Source organism: Poecilia reticulata, chromosome 21 (assembly GCF_904066995.2).
Source record: "Poecilia reticulata chromosome 21, P_reticulata-male-v2, whole genome shotgun sequence".
NCBI classification, from domain to species: Eukaryota; Metazoa; Chordata; class Actinopteri; order Cyprinodontiformes; family Poeciliidae; genus Poecilia; species Poecilia reticulata.
This window is the reverse complement of record NC_088850.1, coordinates 23,412,120-23,430,046: the sequence shown is the minus strand read 5'-3', so window position 1 is coordinate 23,430,046 and position 17,927 is coordinate 23,412,120. Positions and strand designations below refer to the sequence as shown.

At 40.1% G+C, this 17,927-nt stretch overlaps 1 protein-coding gene across 1 annotated transcript; it reads left to right on the top strand.

Moving 5' to 3' along the window:
* The first annotated feature begins 2,544 nt into the window (after positions 1-2,544).
* On the top strand, positions 2,545-17,616 carry LOC103458004 (histone deacetylase 2). The gene is made up of 14 exons (XM_081602326.1): positions 2,545-2,722; positions 8,104-8,216; positions 8,344-8,461; positions 8,566-8,640; positions 10,007-10,145; positions 10,234-10,375; positions 10,539-10,631; positions 12,782-12,890; positions 12,970-13,110; positions 13,936-14,044; positions 14,163-14,293; positions 16,057-16,209; positions 16,289-16,346; positions 17,350-17,616. Exons 1-14 carry the CDS (start codon positions 2,668-2,670, stop codon positions 17,381-17,383), a joined length of 1,470 nt encoding a protein of 489 aa, XP_081458452.1. The 5' UTR covers positions 2,545-2,667; the 3' UTR covers positions 17,384-17,616.
* Positions 17,617-17,927: the final 311 nt, after the last annotated feature.

Genomic DNA, 17,927 nt, shown 5'->3' with positions numbered 1-17,927 from the left:
TAACAGTGGTTTGGTTAATCCATCTATATAATGCCCAAAACAGCAAGTAGTTATAAATACCAGCTCAGCCCTCCTCTGTAGAAAGTACGGAGCCCTCCGGGGGACATGGGGAATTGTTTTTCTTTTGCGTTCCCTCGCAATGATCTACTGATCAGTTCATGCGGCATAATTGAATACTGTAAGCCTTTTTTACGGTGGCCGCCGTACTTTCTGCTTTAATACAAGCTTATATAAGGTTTTTTCATGGACTATTGAGTTATTATCGAGGGGGAATAAGTCATCTGATTGTGTCTCTGTTGTGTTCGTAGTCTGAATGGTTTAAAGGGCTGCTTTCAGTGCCGTTCCTAGTCTTAACAGACATAAACATGCAGTAAATAAATCAATTTTCAATCAGTTTTTTGCACCAAAGCGTTAATAATAATAAACACATTTTATTATTATAAAACACAGCAAACTAATGGTGGTAGAGGGCCGCACTGGGTTAACTCGGGGAATCTCATCTGTCCGTGTATCAATCAACTCCAAACCTCTTTGTTCTGTCACAATTATCGATTTATTTAATTTTGATTATCATGCTCCAAACTTTGCGAGGACTGACCACCCCGCTCAACCGCTTCCTCATACACACAGAGCCAGCAGCCAGTAACCTTCCCATTCATACTTGATGACAGTCACGCCCACATCGACACGCCCACCACCAGGTGTCAAAGCCGCTGCTCCTGTCATATCAATAATTACTTATTTAATTCATATGGCTCTTATAGAGCCTCAGTGAAAACTTGTTTATTATTATTAACTCTTTGGTGCAGAAAACTGATTGAAAATCGATTCATTTACTGCATGTTTATGTCTGTTATGGCTCAGATAGAACGGCACTGAAAGCAGCTCTTTAAACCATTCAGACACGAACACAATCAGATGACTTATTACCCCGCGATAATAACTCAATAGTCCATGGAAAAACCTCATATAAGCTTGTATTAAAGCAGAAAGTACGGCGGCCACCGTAAGAAAGGCTTACAGTATTCAATTATGCCGCATGAACAGATCAGTAGATTATTGCGAGGGAACGCAAAAGAAAAACAATTCCCCATGTCCCCTGGAGGGCTCCGTACGTACATGACCGAGAGCAATTTAAAAATCATTTTGGGGTCAAAAATCCACCCCTTTTCTCACTGTAATGGAGTGGTGTCAGTTACACTCTGCGTTTCGGCAGTTGGAAATTTTGCTCGTTTTTCGCTTTTTACACCGCCATTTTTACTCGAAACCCCAATAAAAAGAATAGCCGTCATGCCGGGATCAAGTCACACGTGAATTGATCCCGGCATGTCACGTGATGGGAGCAGTGAGCCACTGCTCTTCCCTATGTAATGCTACGGCAGGCCCCAATGATAAAAAACAGGAGACTTGGCTCAGTGTTCATTTCTATCTAGCTCATAATTGACTGACTGTAAGTGGAGGATAGCACCCTGAGGATCAAGGGTTAAAAACACAGCTTCAACATTTTTATTAATTAACTGATCAGATCTCAAAAGAAAGAGCTTCATAAATCCTACAGAAAATCTGTGGGTATAATGGAGGAGCCGATGTCTGGATGGTTTAAGAGGTCAACGCTTCGTCTCACTCTGGGTTCAAACCACGTGACACGTTTTAGAAGAAAACTCAGCCCTGTCCTACTGGTGAAAAGGGATTTGAAGATTATAATAGTTGTGCAATCACAATTCTGTTTAAAACAATTATTTTTCTTTTTTTTTATCTCGATGAAGTTAAAAGTTTGATTTTTCCACAGTTAGATTTTACAACTAAAAATAAAATGTATTTTATTTTAAAAGCTTATTAGCAATTGTCAGCAACATTTAGTCTATGACCTTAAAAAATTGTAACTCTTAAAATTTCATGTGTGATAGTTAAGGTTGCAAGAGATGAGTGAATGTCGGACCACAATGGTGGAAATAATTAAAGCAACTCAAAGATGTTTAACCTTTTCTTTTCTTAAACCTGTGCAATAAAAATGCTTGGTGGGTTGTACTTTGTGGCCTCACTGATAAACAGAGGACGGCTGAGTAGCCAAAATTGTGCTCAACTAACTCATTACTTATATATTTTTACTGAAGTAGGTAAAAAGTATAACGTTACTTAATGATGTAAGAGTAAGAAACTATTCAATTTATTAATAAGGAAATACTTTTATGAAGACTAAAATGTTAAAAAATATAAAAATAAGGGAAAAAAACTAGCAAGATTCAGAAATTAACATAAATTGCAAGATGTTTTTTTCTTTCTTTTCTGTTTCAAAAACGTATTCAAATAATTGTGACAGAGTAATAGTTACCTCTGTTGATAACTTAAAACAACTACTACTAACATACTATAGCTCTGTATCATATGTTCGATTTTTGAATTAGCATATATTTTATTAAACATTCTTAAGTATTAATTCTGTAAGGGAACCCAAAAAATGATATTCGGGTCATTTGAACTCATGGTCCATCGCTGAGACGGCCCCCACCTCTCCGTCGCCTGTCAGCGGGTCGCCTCGCCTCGCCTCTCCGCCCCGTCCAGAAGTTGCTCCTCCTACCAAGCAGAGCCGTGTTGATGTCGCCCATCCTCTTTGCCGTTTGATCAAATTAATTCAAAACTGTTCCCCCCCAAAAAGCTGATTCCGACATGGCTTACACCACAGCAGGTGGGACCAAGAAGAAGGTCTGCTACTACTACGACGGTATGTGACGAATTACTGCTGTATTTGGCAGGCTAACATTAGCCATGAAGCTAATAGCTGCTGCTGCAGGTGATTGTAGCGACAGCTAACTAGCAACACACAAGTAGCCTGATTAAGGATGGCTCAATGGCGTCCACGGAGCTCAGTCACCCAGCGTTCTATATTTCAACTAACTTAGCTTAATTACGAAAATGGCTACCAAAATATTTCAAACATGCCGGAATTAAGTGTTAGATAATAAATACGTGTATACTAATAATTATTTAAAACAATATAATTTGATAAGACGAAGGCGGCTGAAATTTTCCTAATTCAGTTACATGGGCTGTGTTTGCCCTGGGGATTTTATCTCCAGACTGTTTAGTCGTTGCTGTTTTCAAATGAGTGCAATAAAATTGACTAGGAACTCTGCACGCTGATTTAATGAAGTTGGTGAAGAAAGAGTAAAAGAAAATGTATTACACATTGGCTGCACTCAGATCTGATTGCTTTGTGTTGTCCAAGGGTGAAAGTAGTTTTAAATTCTTGGGGGTACTATGACAATATATATATATATATATATATATATAAGCTGGGTAGCTCTTGTATTGCTACAAAATAAAGCTAAAGCTGTATTTCTCTCAGCACACTGGCTGCAATGTTGACACCTTGAGATGCCATGAAACCTAAACTCTGAACATCATGGCATGGACTACATCCCTGTTTTCCATGTCTGGCATATAACCATTTTATCTTTTAAACAGGTTATATTGATCCTGTGTCAAGACAGAGGGATAATCAGTAGCCTAGAATCATGACCTGTTTGTTCTGAAGATCCTGCAGCTTCCACTTCTCTTCCTAACATGGCGCCTCCTCACCCTGACTCTCATACTGACAGGAGGAACCACAGAGCTCTGTTAAGTTAAAAGCTCATCTTCTGAAGTTGGGATATTTTTCCTCCAACGGTTCCAGAGGAATCACCTCAAACGAGATGTTGGACTGGATTTTATTTCAATGTCATTTGTGAATGTTAGCTTCTCATTTTCAACAGTGGAGCTATAAAGGTTGAACAAGGTTACCATTTTGGAGAAAGTCTCACTAACATCAATATTTCCACTAAATAAGAGGCAAAAAAATAATTGTTTGATAAAGGAAAAGCCTCTCAGACTCTGTGCCCAACAGCACCAAACTACTTTTTATATTAGACAGTTTAATTTCACATAATTATTGCGGTAGAAGCCATTTGTTTGTTAAATACTTAATGAAACATATTTACCGTGTTTGATGTTTGTTGTAAATGACGTATACTCACAAAGAACGAGGTAATTAGTCCAAGTTTGTCGTTTATTGAATGTTCAGAAACTACAGCGGCTGAGATGCACCAATACAAAGGTAAAACAACCCGAACAGGTGATCAACTCTAAACCACTCGCACATTTTTACTCTCCGTCTCTCTGGCATTTAAGCACACCTGTTGCCGTGGCAACCGCCTGCGCTCCACAAGCCGACCAGAGATTACATTAAAAACATAACATTCAGTCCGTTACAATATCAGGTTTTCAGGCTTGATATTTATTTTGTGATCATTAATAAGTGCTCCCTGAACACAGCTGTGATTGATTAGTTCATTTTAAACTCCTGCTCTGCTCGTTATTTTGGTAATGGAACCGAAACGCACAGAATTGCGCAACACCTTGTTGAAACAATAACTGAGATTATTATTGCGGTTGGGTCATTAATTTGAACATGTTTTGTTGATTTTTTTGTTGTTGTTTAATAAAGTTACGGAAGTTTTGATAAGGAGTCAGAGGAGGACGTGCTGCTCTCAGGACGCTGTTTGTATTAATGCCTTCCAAGATCGACATATTGCAGCTCTGCTCTAGCAAGTTCAGAACAGTTCAGAAACAATATGAAATGGGAAAAAAAAAGTTATTTATTAACTGATTAAGTCTGTTTTAGATTGTTCTTGAAAAACGAATCAGTCACGGCTAATTAGTGAACGCACTTGCTGCTGCACAGTGAACCCACTGATTTTTTACAGCAGACAGCCGCTCCCCTCTCTTTCAGGTACTTCGTACCCCCTCTAAATCTTTTAGGGGTACGCAGTACCCTGCCGTACCCCTTTACTTTCACCCCTGGCGTTGTCTTGTATCTTTGGTAAATGTTCTTGTATCTCCCATAACTATTGGTTTGTTTAAACAGAAGTGATTATGTCATTAAGTGCACTTCAGTTTATCACATCTTGAAAAGTTCTCATGCCTCTTGAAAACATTCATGGGAAAAATCCAAAAGAAGATGTGCGTCCACAGAGTTTGAAATTCACGTTTAGTAAATGGCTTGACAAGAAACGCACCAAAGATGCATCTGCCTTCATTTATTAGCCATTCAGTTGGATATTATTCTACCAGGCTTTCTTTTCTCTTTGGATGGATGACAGGAGGGATGTTACTGAACTGTTTTCTTTTTTTCTGTTATTACTAGGGTAAAACATGTCGTTTATGAAAAGTATTCACCAACCCCCTCTTCCATTTCTTATATTTTGCATTTCAGCCACAAACTTCCATATGTATTCTTGGGTTTTCATATCATAAATTGGAGGAAAAACTGTCTTGTTTATGCAAAGAACACCAAAATCTGAAGTGTAGTGTAGGGTGCATATGTATTCAGAAAAACTACCATTCACCTGGCAGTTTGTTGGCATTTAAATGCACTAGGAGAGCAGTGACTGATCAGCTCCACCTTTCCTAATTTGTGGCATTGATTCAACAGCAGGAAAAAGACTGAAGCAAAGTAGAATTCACAATGATGCGAGGACAAATCCTGGAAAGGCAGTGATGTTAGAGTTTGTCTTTCACTTTCACTGCAGAAAACTAAAAGTTACATTTGAGTAGCCTCATGTAGGCCTGTTTACTACTTGCCACATATCTTTAAGAAATGCAATTACAGATGAGGAACTTTTACTGAAATGTATCACACTAGCAAGTGTTACAGAAAGGTATCTATAGAGTTTAAAATGTAAGTGACTGTTTTCGGAACGGATGAAGGAAATGACTAACTAGTCGTGCTACCTTAAATATTGCTGTTTGACATATCCTGTGGGTTTCTCATGCTTGAGCACACACACACACACACACACACACACACGCAGCAGCAAAGGCTCTCCCCGTAACCCCCTTCTTTAATGATAGATACACGCAGACCCAACAAGAAGACAATCTGTTTAAAACCTGAGATAGTTACAACATTCCTAATCTAAATCAACATGATTTAGAATATAGTATATTTATTTATTTACTTACAAGTAAATGATTCTGTTTCTATTGCTTAATTCAAAGAGTTCAGGAGGAGTTAACGGTGAGCAGATGGTCACAAAGAGAGGTCGGGAGGTCACAACAACACCAAATAATGCACCGTAAGCTGAATATTTACAGTAAAACAGTTAAATTGTTGTTTTCCTTCTGAGGGTATCCCTCATACCTAGCTAAAAGTCTGTTGTCCAAAAACAAATAACGCACCGTAAGCTAAATATTGCAGTAAAACAGTTAAACTGTTGTTGTCTTTCAGAGGTTTCTACCCGCTCTTATGCAGGGACATACAAATACTTTGGTGTGCTGGACAGAGGTCAGTCCCTCTTACCAGACTATAAGTCTGTTGTCCAACACCAAATAACGCACCGTAAGCTAAATATTGTAGTAAAACAGTTAAACTGTTGTTTTCCTTCAGAGGTAGTCTAACATCAAATAATGCACTGTAAGCTATTGTCAGAAGGAATGTCTGACGTATCCTGTGGGTTTCTCATGCTTGAGGACACACACGCACACACACACACACACACACCGGCAGCAAGACTCCCCGGCCCCATTCTTTAATGACAGACACACGCATGCACACGCAGCATGACAATCTGTTTAAAACCTGAGATAGTTACATTATTCCTAATCTAATTCAACATGGTTTAGAATATAGTATATTTATTTATTCACTTACAAGTAAATGATTCCTATTTGTTAATTCAAAGAGTTCGGGAGGAGTTAACGCTGAGCAGATGGTCACAGAGAGAGGTCAGGAGGTTACAAAGTTCCCGTATGATTAAAGTATTTGTTCGTGGGGGAATTTCCGGTCACAGGAAGGGGGGAGGGGTTTAATATCAATTAATCCTTCAAACTCCAATTAAAATTTGACTGAAGGGTATCGGAGGTCACAGGGTCACAAACGTCCTATGGGGGGAGGGGAGGAGGTCAGAAAGTTTCCATAGGGGAAGGTCACGAGGTCACAAACGTCCTATGGGGGGAAGGGTGAGGTTACAAAGTTTCCATAGGGGAAGGTCACGAGGTCACAAACGTCCTATGGGGGAGGGGGAGGTTACAAAGTTTCCATAGGGGAAGGTCACAAGGTCACAAACGTCCTATGGGGGGAGGGGGGAGGTTACAAAGTTTCCATAGGGGAAGGTCACAAGGTCACAAACGTCCTATGGGGGGAGGGGGGAGGTTACAAAGTTTCCATAGGGGAAGGTCACGAGGTCACAAACTTTCCTTGGGGGAAGGTCAGGAGGTCACAAATGTCCTATGGGGGAGGGGGGATTTAAAGGGGGCGGGCTTTGATAACGTTTAATCCATCAAACTCGGATTAAAATTTGACAGAAGGTGGTATATATAGTCTCTCTGACGTGCTTCAATTTTCCGCCGCAACACTCAAACTTCCCCATTCACTCATTATAGTTGCGTTATTGTTCCACATAGTTTAGGATTTGTTGCTGCGCATTTGCGCAGTGGGAAGGAAAGAGGAGACCAGCTGCACAGGCAGGCTGCGAAATGAGATGCAGGTGATCGATATCGGCAACAAGAGCCAATAATCACCGATCATGCACTTTTTTACGAAAATCGTCCGATTATGATCGGTGACCGATCGATCGGCACACCTCTACAAGGTATAATAAAGTATATTAATTCAGTAAAGTGCTGTATTATTACAAAGAAGGTTTTTATTTATTTTCTTTATACGTGCACACATTGCCTGTTTTGGGTTAAAATACAAGATTTCTTTTTCTTGAAGTGACCTTTTCATTCATAACTTTTATGTCAACATGTGACATGTTCATTTTAAACTGCAAATTAATGAAATAAAGAAACTGAAAAAAAGGAAATGAAGGTGCATGAGGGCTGTTGTGGGTTTGTCCATCACACAGACCTTCTAAGTAACATGCTAATCCTAAATCATTTTGGATCAAGTGACTATATAATGCTGTTAAATAAACTCGTTTTTGGCTCTTGCTAATTCACTTATTATTTGAACAATTTTCTTAAATAATGACATTACCATAACATTTTTATACTCTGAAATGTACCAAGAACATGACAAAGTCAGAAGCTTAACATTGAACTGATCCCTGATTTGCCTTGCAGGTGACATAGGAAATTATTACTACGGACAAGGTCATCCCATGAAGCCGCACCGCATCCGGATGACCCACAACCTTCTTCTGAACTACGGACTGTACAGAAAGATGGAGGTCTATGTACGTTGTCTGTGTACGACTCAACAGTTCTCTCTCTCATTGCTTAATTGAAAAGTCTGTCACCTCTTTCCCTGTCTGAGTTTTCATTGAGTGTGCGTGCGTGCGTGTGTGTGTGTTTGGCCCTCAGCGACCACATAAAGCCACTGCAGATGAGATGACCAAGTACCACAGTGACGACTACATCAAGTTCCTCAGATCCATCCGGCCGGACAACATGTCTGAGTTCAGCAAGCAGATGCAGCGATGTGAGAGCTCACTGTCTCTGGAGCATTTTTAGAATGCGGGTGAAAGTTTGGGTACCTTATTTATCTTGCGTATAGTTGATTAGTTTTTTATTGTTTCCTTCCAGTCAACGTTGGGGAGGACTGCCCTGTGTTTGATGGCTTGTTTGAGTTCTGCCAGCTGTCTGCAGGGGGCTCTGCTGGTGAGTCCCAATTATAATGGGCTGCATGCATAGAGAGGTTATGGATTTTGTCATTAAAACACATTAATTTCTTCAATCTATGGGTAACTCTGCTGGTAATTTGAACCCTTTATTCAAGATGGGCATATTTCTGCTAATTCTCAGATTGAGACGTGATATTTAAAGCTTGCTCATGTTACATCTCTGTGTAAATGGAGAGACAATGTACTTGGATGGGAATTCAGTCCGAGTCGTTATCCAGTTGGAACTAAAACATGAGTAGTTTGATCACCAGGTGACCCAGCCTGGTGAAATCTGTCCCTTGTTCTACACTTTGCTTCGTCCAGAGGATCTGGACCCTCGGCTGTTGAGAAATGATTGCTTCCTGAGGGCATGGAGTCTGTTGAAGTTTGAAATCTTATCTAATCACTAACATTTGGCCATGACATATTTAACTTGCCAGCTCAATCGTGAAGAAAGCTATAGCAGATGGTTGTTAATTAGTCCTAATCCTAACCCCATAGGGAGTAGAGCCATCATTTCCTGTCCAGCAATAAAATGTCTTATATATTCTTTTCTTGCTCTGACTTTAATTGCTCTGTATTTTGAAACGTATCCAACATGGTCTGAACAGCTTCGTTCACTTCCTCCACTGCCTATGCCAAACTACAAACATAAGCAGACTACAATCATAAAACAGCACAGAAAATCAAATTCATCTTTCACATCTCCTTCATTGAGTCGGTTGAAACTCAAATCAAACTCGATGGGAGAAATCAAGTTTTTCCCATCGAAGGGAGATGAGAAATGTAAGGAGGTAAACGCCAGGCTACCATTTACCTAGTTGTCTTGGAAATTATTATTGGTGTTGATACAAAATAATACATTAAATATTAACTAATGCATGTTGTTGGTCATGAATTATTATGAAGTATAGATGAGTCGACATGGAGTGGTGTGCTGGTGCAGCGATGATAAAAGTGCAACACTTTTCCTGCTGACTGACGAGCGTCTCCTGCTTTCAGAAATTGGGATGAAAAGATTAAACTTCAGGTCTATGTTTTAGATTTTTTTCAGTGGTGTTTAAAACCTTTAGGATTTTTATCTATTAAATGTATTGACAGGAGTGGAAACAAGCATCTAAAAATATTAAAAAATTTTAAAATGCTGACAGCCAAAGCAATTCAAAAGCCAATCGGTAGACTGATTGTATCGGCAAAAAGGATGCTTCACTATTTCAGATACAAATAGTTCTTGTTAGATTTGACCTGCATACCAGTTGACACAAGCTTCTATGTAGAAGAAGTTGCGTCGTGGAAATAGATCAGCAAGAGACATTTGTACCTCAGATCTTTCTCTTTAATGAAGCACCTTGTGTTCTGCGTAGCTGGCTCGGTGAAGCTGAACCGTCAGCAGACGGACATTGCAGTGAACTGGGCCGGAGGACTGCACCACGCCAAGAAGTCTGAAGCTTCAGGCTTCTGCTACGTCAATGACATCGTGTTGGCCATCTTGGAGCTGCTCAAGTAAGATTATCAACCAGTATTTTTAGTAAGGAAACAAACCTCCAGTTGTGCTTAACCAGACCTGGTGAAGTCTTTTTGTTTCCCCCAGGTACCACCAGAGGGTGCTCTATATTGATATTGACATCCATCATGGCGATGGAGTAGAGGAAGCATTCTACACTACAGACAGAGTCATGACCGTGTCCTTTCATAAATACGGAGAGTACTTCCCTGGAACCGGAGACCTCAGGGTGAGGAGAGAACAGAAAACATCCGGCCTCAGGATAGAGGCCGGAAAACACCGGCTCCAGCTGGGAGCTGGTTAATGTAGGAAAGGATGTTTAGAGGAAAATCATGATGGAGGCATACTGTTTCTGATAATTACAAGCTGATCAGGTTTGTGTTGCGTTTCAGGACATCGGAGCTGGAAAAGGCAAATATTACGCTGTCAACTTCCCACTGAGGGACGGCATCGACGACGAGTCCTACGAGAAAATCTTCAAACCTGTTCGTAGAAACCTGGACATTTTTCTACCTTCCACTTCTATTAGTTATGTCTTCAAAACTTTGTCTGACGTTTGTCTAAGAAATTGCTAATGACCAGCACTCTAACTGGGTGAGATAATCTCTGGGCTCTGAGTGCAGGTGGCCATTTTGATGTGGAAAAACTAAAGGGTTAACAAGCGACACATTGGCTTCATTTCCATTAAAAATGTGTGCAAACATTTTAAAAATATTTCTTGTTGGGAAAACACAATTCCACAATTGCAGTGTTTCCATTAAATAAGGAATGCAATTAAAATCACGTGAATAAGTTTGTTAATTAAAAAACACACTGCGCCATCCTCCTCCTCCTACCTACTGTTGTCCTCTTCTTTGTGGTTTGCAGCAGTGGCAACATGTTGTAGTTGATCATGTGACTTGTGTGACACAAAAAAAGTGTTTTCATTGCAATTTTAAGAAATAAACCAATTTCTGTATAGCCCAAAAAAATCCACCTTATCTCAGCGCCAAAACGTTAGAAAATTGTGTGTCTCCATCAAGCTAATTCATTTTCAGAACGTCAAATTGCTCAATTACACTGTCAATGGAAACACAACCACTGATAGTGAGCACACAGTTAGCACCTTAACACGACCAATATCAAAAGCTGATATAATGGTGGTCAGAACAGTTTGTCACTTTCCTGAAATGTATCACAAATCTCTATAGTGTTTTACTATCTAAGACAGGGATGTCAAAGTCAAATACACAGAGGGCCAAAAAAACAAATTTGCTACAAGCCGAGGGCCGGACTGGTTTAATGTTTATTAAAACATATTGAAATGATTGCACATAGCCTATTGAACCAAGACCTAACACAGTGTATATTATTTAACAATTAAATGAATAAAGCAATATTTTGTTATGGCTCTGTCAGTAACTTCAAGGGAAAACATTTTTCAAGAGGCAAACAGCAACAAATTTAATTGTTTTTAAAAACAAAATATGTTTCTTAATATCAAGATAAATGCATAAATCAAAGTGCATTTGATTTATGCACTTATAAACTGAAAATGCATTACTGTGCTGCTCTATGATCCTACCGATCACTGCTTTCAAATAGTAAAGTAAAAAAATAAATCAAATCAGTTGTATTCTTTCTCATGGCTCTTATCTGCAATTTTACCTGAATCCATTCAACTGAAAAATAAATACAATAAAATAAAATAAAATACAAAAATATATGGCACACAGACAAAACAATACTTCATTCAAAGAAAAATCACGTCTTGTAGAAACAAATGTAAAAATTTACCTGAAACTTATAAACTGAAAATACGTTACTGCTCTGTGATGCTCACTTGTCTGAGGCTGAGCCTGATACTTGGAGGTGTCTCATCTTTTGTACAAGTTCATCAATGTTCGGGGTGAGGCTCTGAGCTGATTAATAATGAAGCCGTTTGGGCGCGCTGTAGTCACTTCGCGGGCTACCGTTGCATTATGGGAAATGTAGTGTTTGCAGGCAAAACACGAGCGGGCGGCTCTGGCTTGCGGGCCGGTTCTCATAGTAATTAAATATCATTCAGGGGGCCATAGATAATTGATTTGCGGGCCGGATGTGGCCCGCGGGCCTTGACTTTGACATATGTGATCTAAGAGGTTATTAACTTAAATGACTGCTAGTTGGTAGAACATGTGCACCAAGAGACTGTCTTAAATTTACTTAAAAAAATGTATGTTATCATTTAATATGTTAATCACAAGTCTTAAATTTTGTTGTGGTAGGACTATTTAACATCTTATACATTAGATATTGAGTTGTGTGTCGACATCTTCACTGCGGTCTCTGACTAGGCAGTAACCATCTAGTTAGCAACATGCAATTTTCTTTTGCTACTGTTGCGATACAGATCTTAAATTTCATTCATAATGGTCTTAAAAAGTCTTACATTTCAGCTGTTGAAACCTGCAGAAACTGTTACAATCTATAGCTGTGTTTTTCAAATATTTACATTATCCACAAAGCCATCTGTGTTTGTTTCTCTCTGTTAAAGTGATTTTTAAATGGAGGCGACTTTATTCTCCACAAACACTCACTCCTGTCTTCAGCAGTAATTGGACACCAGAAGCGTAAAATTCCTCTCAGAATGGAATTGTGCTCTGTGATCCTGCAGGTGATGGCCAAGGTGATGGAGATGTACCAGCCCAGCGCCGTGGTGCTCCAGTGTGGCGCCGACTCTCTGTCTGGAGACCGCCTCGGATGCTTCAACCTCACCATCCGAGGTCCAGAGACACACCACACTCTGTCCAAGCGGGTGAAGCTTCCAGGAAGAGTTTGACGTTTGTCCCCGTGTCCAAACAGGTCACGCCAAGTGTGTGGAGTACATGAAGTCGTTTAACCTGCCACTGCTGATGCTGGGTGGAGGAGGATACACAATCCGGAACGTGGCTCGCTGCTGGACCTATGAGACGTCCGTCGCTCTGGATACAGACATCCCTGATGGTTCGTTGCTGGTCACTCATCAGTTGCTGTGAAAATGACCTGAAGCACTTCCTGTCAGCTTTGAACAGCGAATATGGTGTCAAAGGTCTCTAGTGTCAGTTTTCAAATTTCATTCTTACATTATCTGAGTGAGGTTGTGTGTGCGTGCGTGTGTGCGCGTGCGTGCGTGAGTGCTTGTACTGATGACCTCTGGTAACTGTGTGCTAAGTTATTCTTTCAGAGAGAAATGAAGAAGCTTTCTGTATTTTAGGGGACGTGTTCTGAGAACATTTTGTGCTGGACAAATAATTGGCGCAGCTAAAGCAGTAGCAGTATTATGTCTTTGCTAGGCACATAGTGCTATTTTATAGCATAATCAATTAACTGTGTTACCCTTCAGTTGTTATGATGTATTATGTTAAAATATATGTCAAATATGACTTAAAATACATTTTACTTACTGATTTAACATGTTGAAATTGGGCCTGTGTCTCTTTAAGAAACTCTTGTTCTTTCTGAGACTCCTTCAGGAAGTCATCACAACATGGCTCCTCTATTAACCCTTTAACAATGTTTTTATCAGTGTTTCTCTGAGTAGTTTGTATGATGAGTTCAGCAGCTGTGCAGTTCCAGGTGTTACAAAGCTGGTCAGGGTATCACCACAGTCCGATTCCCCCCCCCCCCCCAATTCTGACAAAACTGTGAAATTCTGTAAGGTTTTCCAGGACAATCAGCACTAACACCAGAAAGCAAGCTGAAGCAAGATCAGGAGGTGATTGAGTGGATCGGTGCTTCTCCCTCTGTTTCTCTTATTCTTATTGTGGCTTCCTCTTCTTCCTGTTGCAGAACTTCCATACAATGACTATTTTGAGTACTTTGGACCTGACTTCAAGCTGCACATCAGCCCCTCCAACATGACAAACCAGAACACAATGGAGTATATGGACAAGATCAAGTATGTGTGGTTGCTTTCTGCACCGGCAGCCTACCTAGAGATCAGTATTAACATTCATGCCGCTGTTGACCATTTGATCACAGAACATGCTTGACAGTGTTGAACTCTGACCTTTCAGGCAGCGGCTGTTTGAGAATCTGCGGATGCTGCCTCATGCCCCTGGGGTCCAGATGCAGGCCATCCCAGAGGACGCTGTCCCTGAGGACACGGTGGACGAGGACACCGAGGACCCTGACAAACGCTTGTCCAGTAAGGCTGTCCTCTGCTTCAGTCACAAGCTTGGATAAATCGTCTTGATAAAAACCAGGGATGGGCATTTAATTGTTTTGTTTATTGTGACAAATGCCTTATCATGATACAAAGTTTGATATATCGTCTCAATTAATGTAAAAAAAGAAGAAAAAAAAGACAGTTTTATTGGAAGTGTTATTTTTACTACTTTCCCTGTCAGTTATTCCACGAGAGCATCAATAAATATCAGTTTATTCACATGTGCCGTCACATGGGATCATAAAATGATTTAAAGATTAAATTGCTCCAATTTTAGACCCTTGGTTCTGCTGGAGTTCTTCCTCTCTCCTGTCACTACATGTTCAGAATGAAGAATTGCTCTGAAATCAATGAAACAAGTGACAGGCTACTGTCGCCCCCTGCTGGTCCAGGAGGAGCGAACGCCTCAAGCCAGCCAATGACTCCATGCAGTCCTCTGGGTGTCCTGAGAAACTTTTTGAACTAATTTGAATTTTAAACTGTGTCCGAATTCAGGGTCTGCATCCTTGGAAGGTCTGGTCTACGTAGGACGGGTCCTTCGAAGGCCGGGAATAAACTAAGACCGGAAGAAAAATATCTGTGGATTTGGACAGGTCTAGCCTTCACCAACTGTCCCTGCCCCCACCTCAGTGTAACTCATGTTGCCAAGCAACCGTGACGGCGTGAAGTAGAGAGTGGAGAAGAAAAAAAAACAACGGAGTCAAAGTTTGTTTTTCAGTCATGTATTAGTGATTTCTATATTATTCTTCACCTTTTATAGTAAAGGATGTTCCATAGTAAAAAGGAAATCTCTTAGTTTGATTCTAAAATGTTCAAATGTGTACTGCACTTTTCTACAGGGTGAAAAGTATAAGGAAATAATAAGCAAATTATTCGTTCACAAATATAATACTCTCCACATCGCAGATAGGACATTACGGTTAAATAAACCTATTATGTTTGAAGGCTTAACTTTAATTAATTAATCAAACTGATGTGCTCTGCTTTGAAATACTTTATAAACTAAACATTTTTCAACCTGACCTGTCTGAATAATATCTGTGTTTAACTCCCACTCATTGGGGAAAGCTAGCGGGAGTTTTTATAACAATGTGCCAGGAGTTGGGCGTTTTCTCTCGGTGTACGGAACCTGGAGCGCCCGGCCAGCTGACAGCTGGCGAGGGGAGCTGGGTGTAGCAGACAGGTCCGAAAATGTCAGAGCAATATTGCAATTAGGTGATGTATTGATGAACTGAGCAGATATTTGAGATTTACACACTTACATTCTCGCCTAAAAGCGTTGTACCAAATCACGTTGTGTCTTTTAAAGTATTATATAGCTAAACTCTGCCTGAATGCCCAGTTGGAACCCGCAATGAATTATGGGATACCCTGGGCAGTGAAGGATACACCGGACCCATCCTTCAAATCTGGGAAAAGGACGCATTTGAAGGAGTCTTTGAATTCGGACAGGCCTTGTCGCCACGTTATGTCGTAATCGGCCTACAAATCCGTCCCTCGAAGGATGCAGACCCTGAATTCGGACACAGCTCTGAACTGCTCTTAATGTGCTGTTTGATAACTAGGACCAGGTGGAATGTATGTGACAAATGACTTGTGTTGTAATGTGCCTTGAGACGACATTGGTTGATTTGATTCTATAGAAATAGACCAAATAGAGTCTGTGACAGATGTGTTTATTGGGTCTTTGTAGTCAGAATTTATGTAAGTTTCTTATGAAAGTATTCTTTGTGTAATTGCAGTTCGTGCCACAGATAAGAGGATAGCCTGTGATGAAGAGTTCTCTGACTCTGAGGATGAGGGGCAGGGAGGCAGGAGGAACACAGCCAATCACAAGAAGAGCACCAAAAGACCAAAAGTGGACGAGGAGAAGGAGAGCGAGGAGAAGAAAGCAGGTCACTCTGGAGGGATAGACGAGAATGAAGTTGTGCTTCAATAGCTGATAATAAATATTTCTGTTTCCTCATGTTTTAGATGTGAAAGAAGAGGATAAGACAAAAGACAGCGGCTCAGAAAAGGCTGAATCCATAGGGTAACGACAACAACGACCTTTTTCAAAAAAGAAATCCTGAAGTGAAAAATCAGAAAAGCTCTAAGAGTCTAAACTAGAGATGTGCTGATCAGGTTTTTTCCTGCCGATTCCGATTCTGATCACCCATGAGGGCCGATCACCGATACCGATAACAAAATTTTTTTTTTTTTTTATCATAAACACTACCGGTTACATTATGTGGAAAAAGGAACCATGAATTCACCTTAATTTAGACAAAAACTTGTTTTAATAACTTTTTCCAAGAAAAAAACAAAACAGGCATTGTGTAAATTGTACTGCTATCAGTAATACTATCTTTAACTGATAACATATGAAGGCTCTGAAGAGGCTAAATAATGCAAAGAGCCAAAAATAAAACCTCTCAACATTGCCAAAAAAATTCAAGCATAAAACTTAACATTCAAAGGCAAATACAGGATCCATTACAATAAACAATCCTGAGTTACTGAATGAAAACTTCCTGATAGCATGGCGGCTAGCTGATTACTGCTAGTTCTGAGTGGCTGTTTCTGACTGAGTGGAGTAATTATGCAGAACAGGGAGGAGATCGATTCTTTTTTCAGAGATTATCTGTCTCATGTTAGGACAGCGAAAGTTTTAATACATATGTAAAATGTATTTTTTAAGTTAGATGTTGCAGCTTTAAGCAGAGGTTCGGTGTGAGAGTCACTACCAGGTGGAGCAGAAGCGGCGCTCTGTCTACCTGTAGACGGTTCAACAGTGAGAGCAGAACCAGCGTCTTGCATCGCAGCTCGAAGACTTAAATAATTTTGCGGGTTATTTGTTTAGCTCTCTGACACTTTTTCACGGAAATCGTCCGATTATGATCGATCGGCACACCTCTAGTCTAAACAGTGTAATCATGCAGCAGACCTTATGTGGAATCCCTGTTGAACGCTCTGTTTGCACATTTAACTTAGGTGCATCAAATGTTTACTTCTGCTCATGGACATGTTAACGTATTCTTCCCATCGCCCTGCAGAACGGTGAAGAGCGAGCAGACCAGCAGCACCTGAAGTCTCCATCTTAACCACGTTTGACTCAACCAGTGCTGTCCGTTGTCATGGATCCATCTGTTTGCTGAGATGTTGTTTAGAGCGTTATATTTATTGTTAATCTCATGTTTTTTGATATGTAAATCTCATCTTTTTTTAGTCTGTCTGTCTGAGAACAGGGCGGAATCTGAGGATGAGCATGACCTGCTTTTGATTGAAATTTTCATATTTTAAATAAAACTTTTTATACTGCTGGTGTGATCTTGAATTTTTTTGTTCCAACTTTGTGTAGTGAAAGCGTTAATCCACACGGGGGCGCGTTGTCCAAAGGGAAAAGTGGCACTGGCATCCCAATCTTAAGTAAAAACGTTGGAGTGTATTTGTTGGCTAGCGTTGCTCTTAGCAATGTGAATGCATTTTAGATATCTGGAATGTAATTACGGCTGGTCAGATGAAACCGACTGCATGTTGAGGCATTTACCTGTTTATCAAAAGGTTTGTTTATCTGTGTGAAACAGATAAACCTTTTGGATTGTTTATCTGATGAATACAGAGTTAAAGTCCC

What these genes read in the sequence shown, in the direction of transcription:
- LOC103458004 (XM_081602326.1), top strand. Translation starts at nt 2,668, where the DNA reads ATGGCTTACACCACAGCAGGTGGGACCAAGAAGAAGGTCTGCTACTAC. An exon ending in GCCATCTTGGAGCTGCTCAA is followed by an intron (nt 10,146 to 10,233) that starts GTAAGATTATCA and finishes TGTTTCCCCCAG; the next exon opens with GTACCACCAGAGGGTGCTCT. An exon ending in GAAAAGGCTGAATCCATAGG is followed by an intron (nt 16,347 to 17,349) that starts GTAACGACAACA and finishes ATCGCCCTGCAG; the next exon opens with AACGGTGAAGAGCGAGCAGA.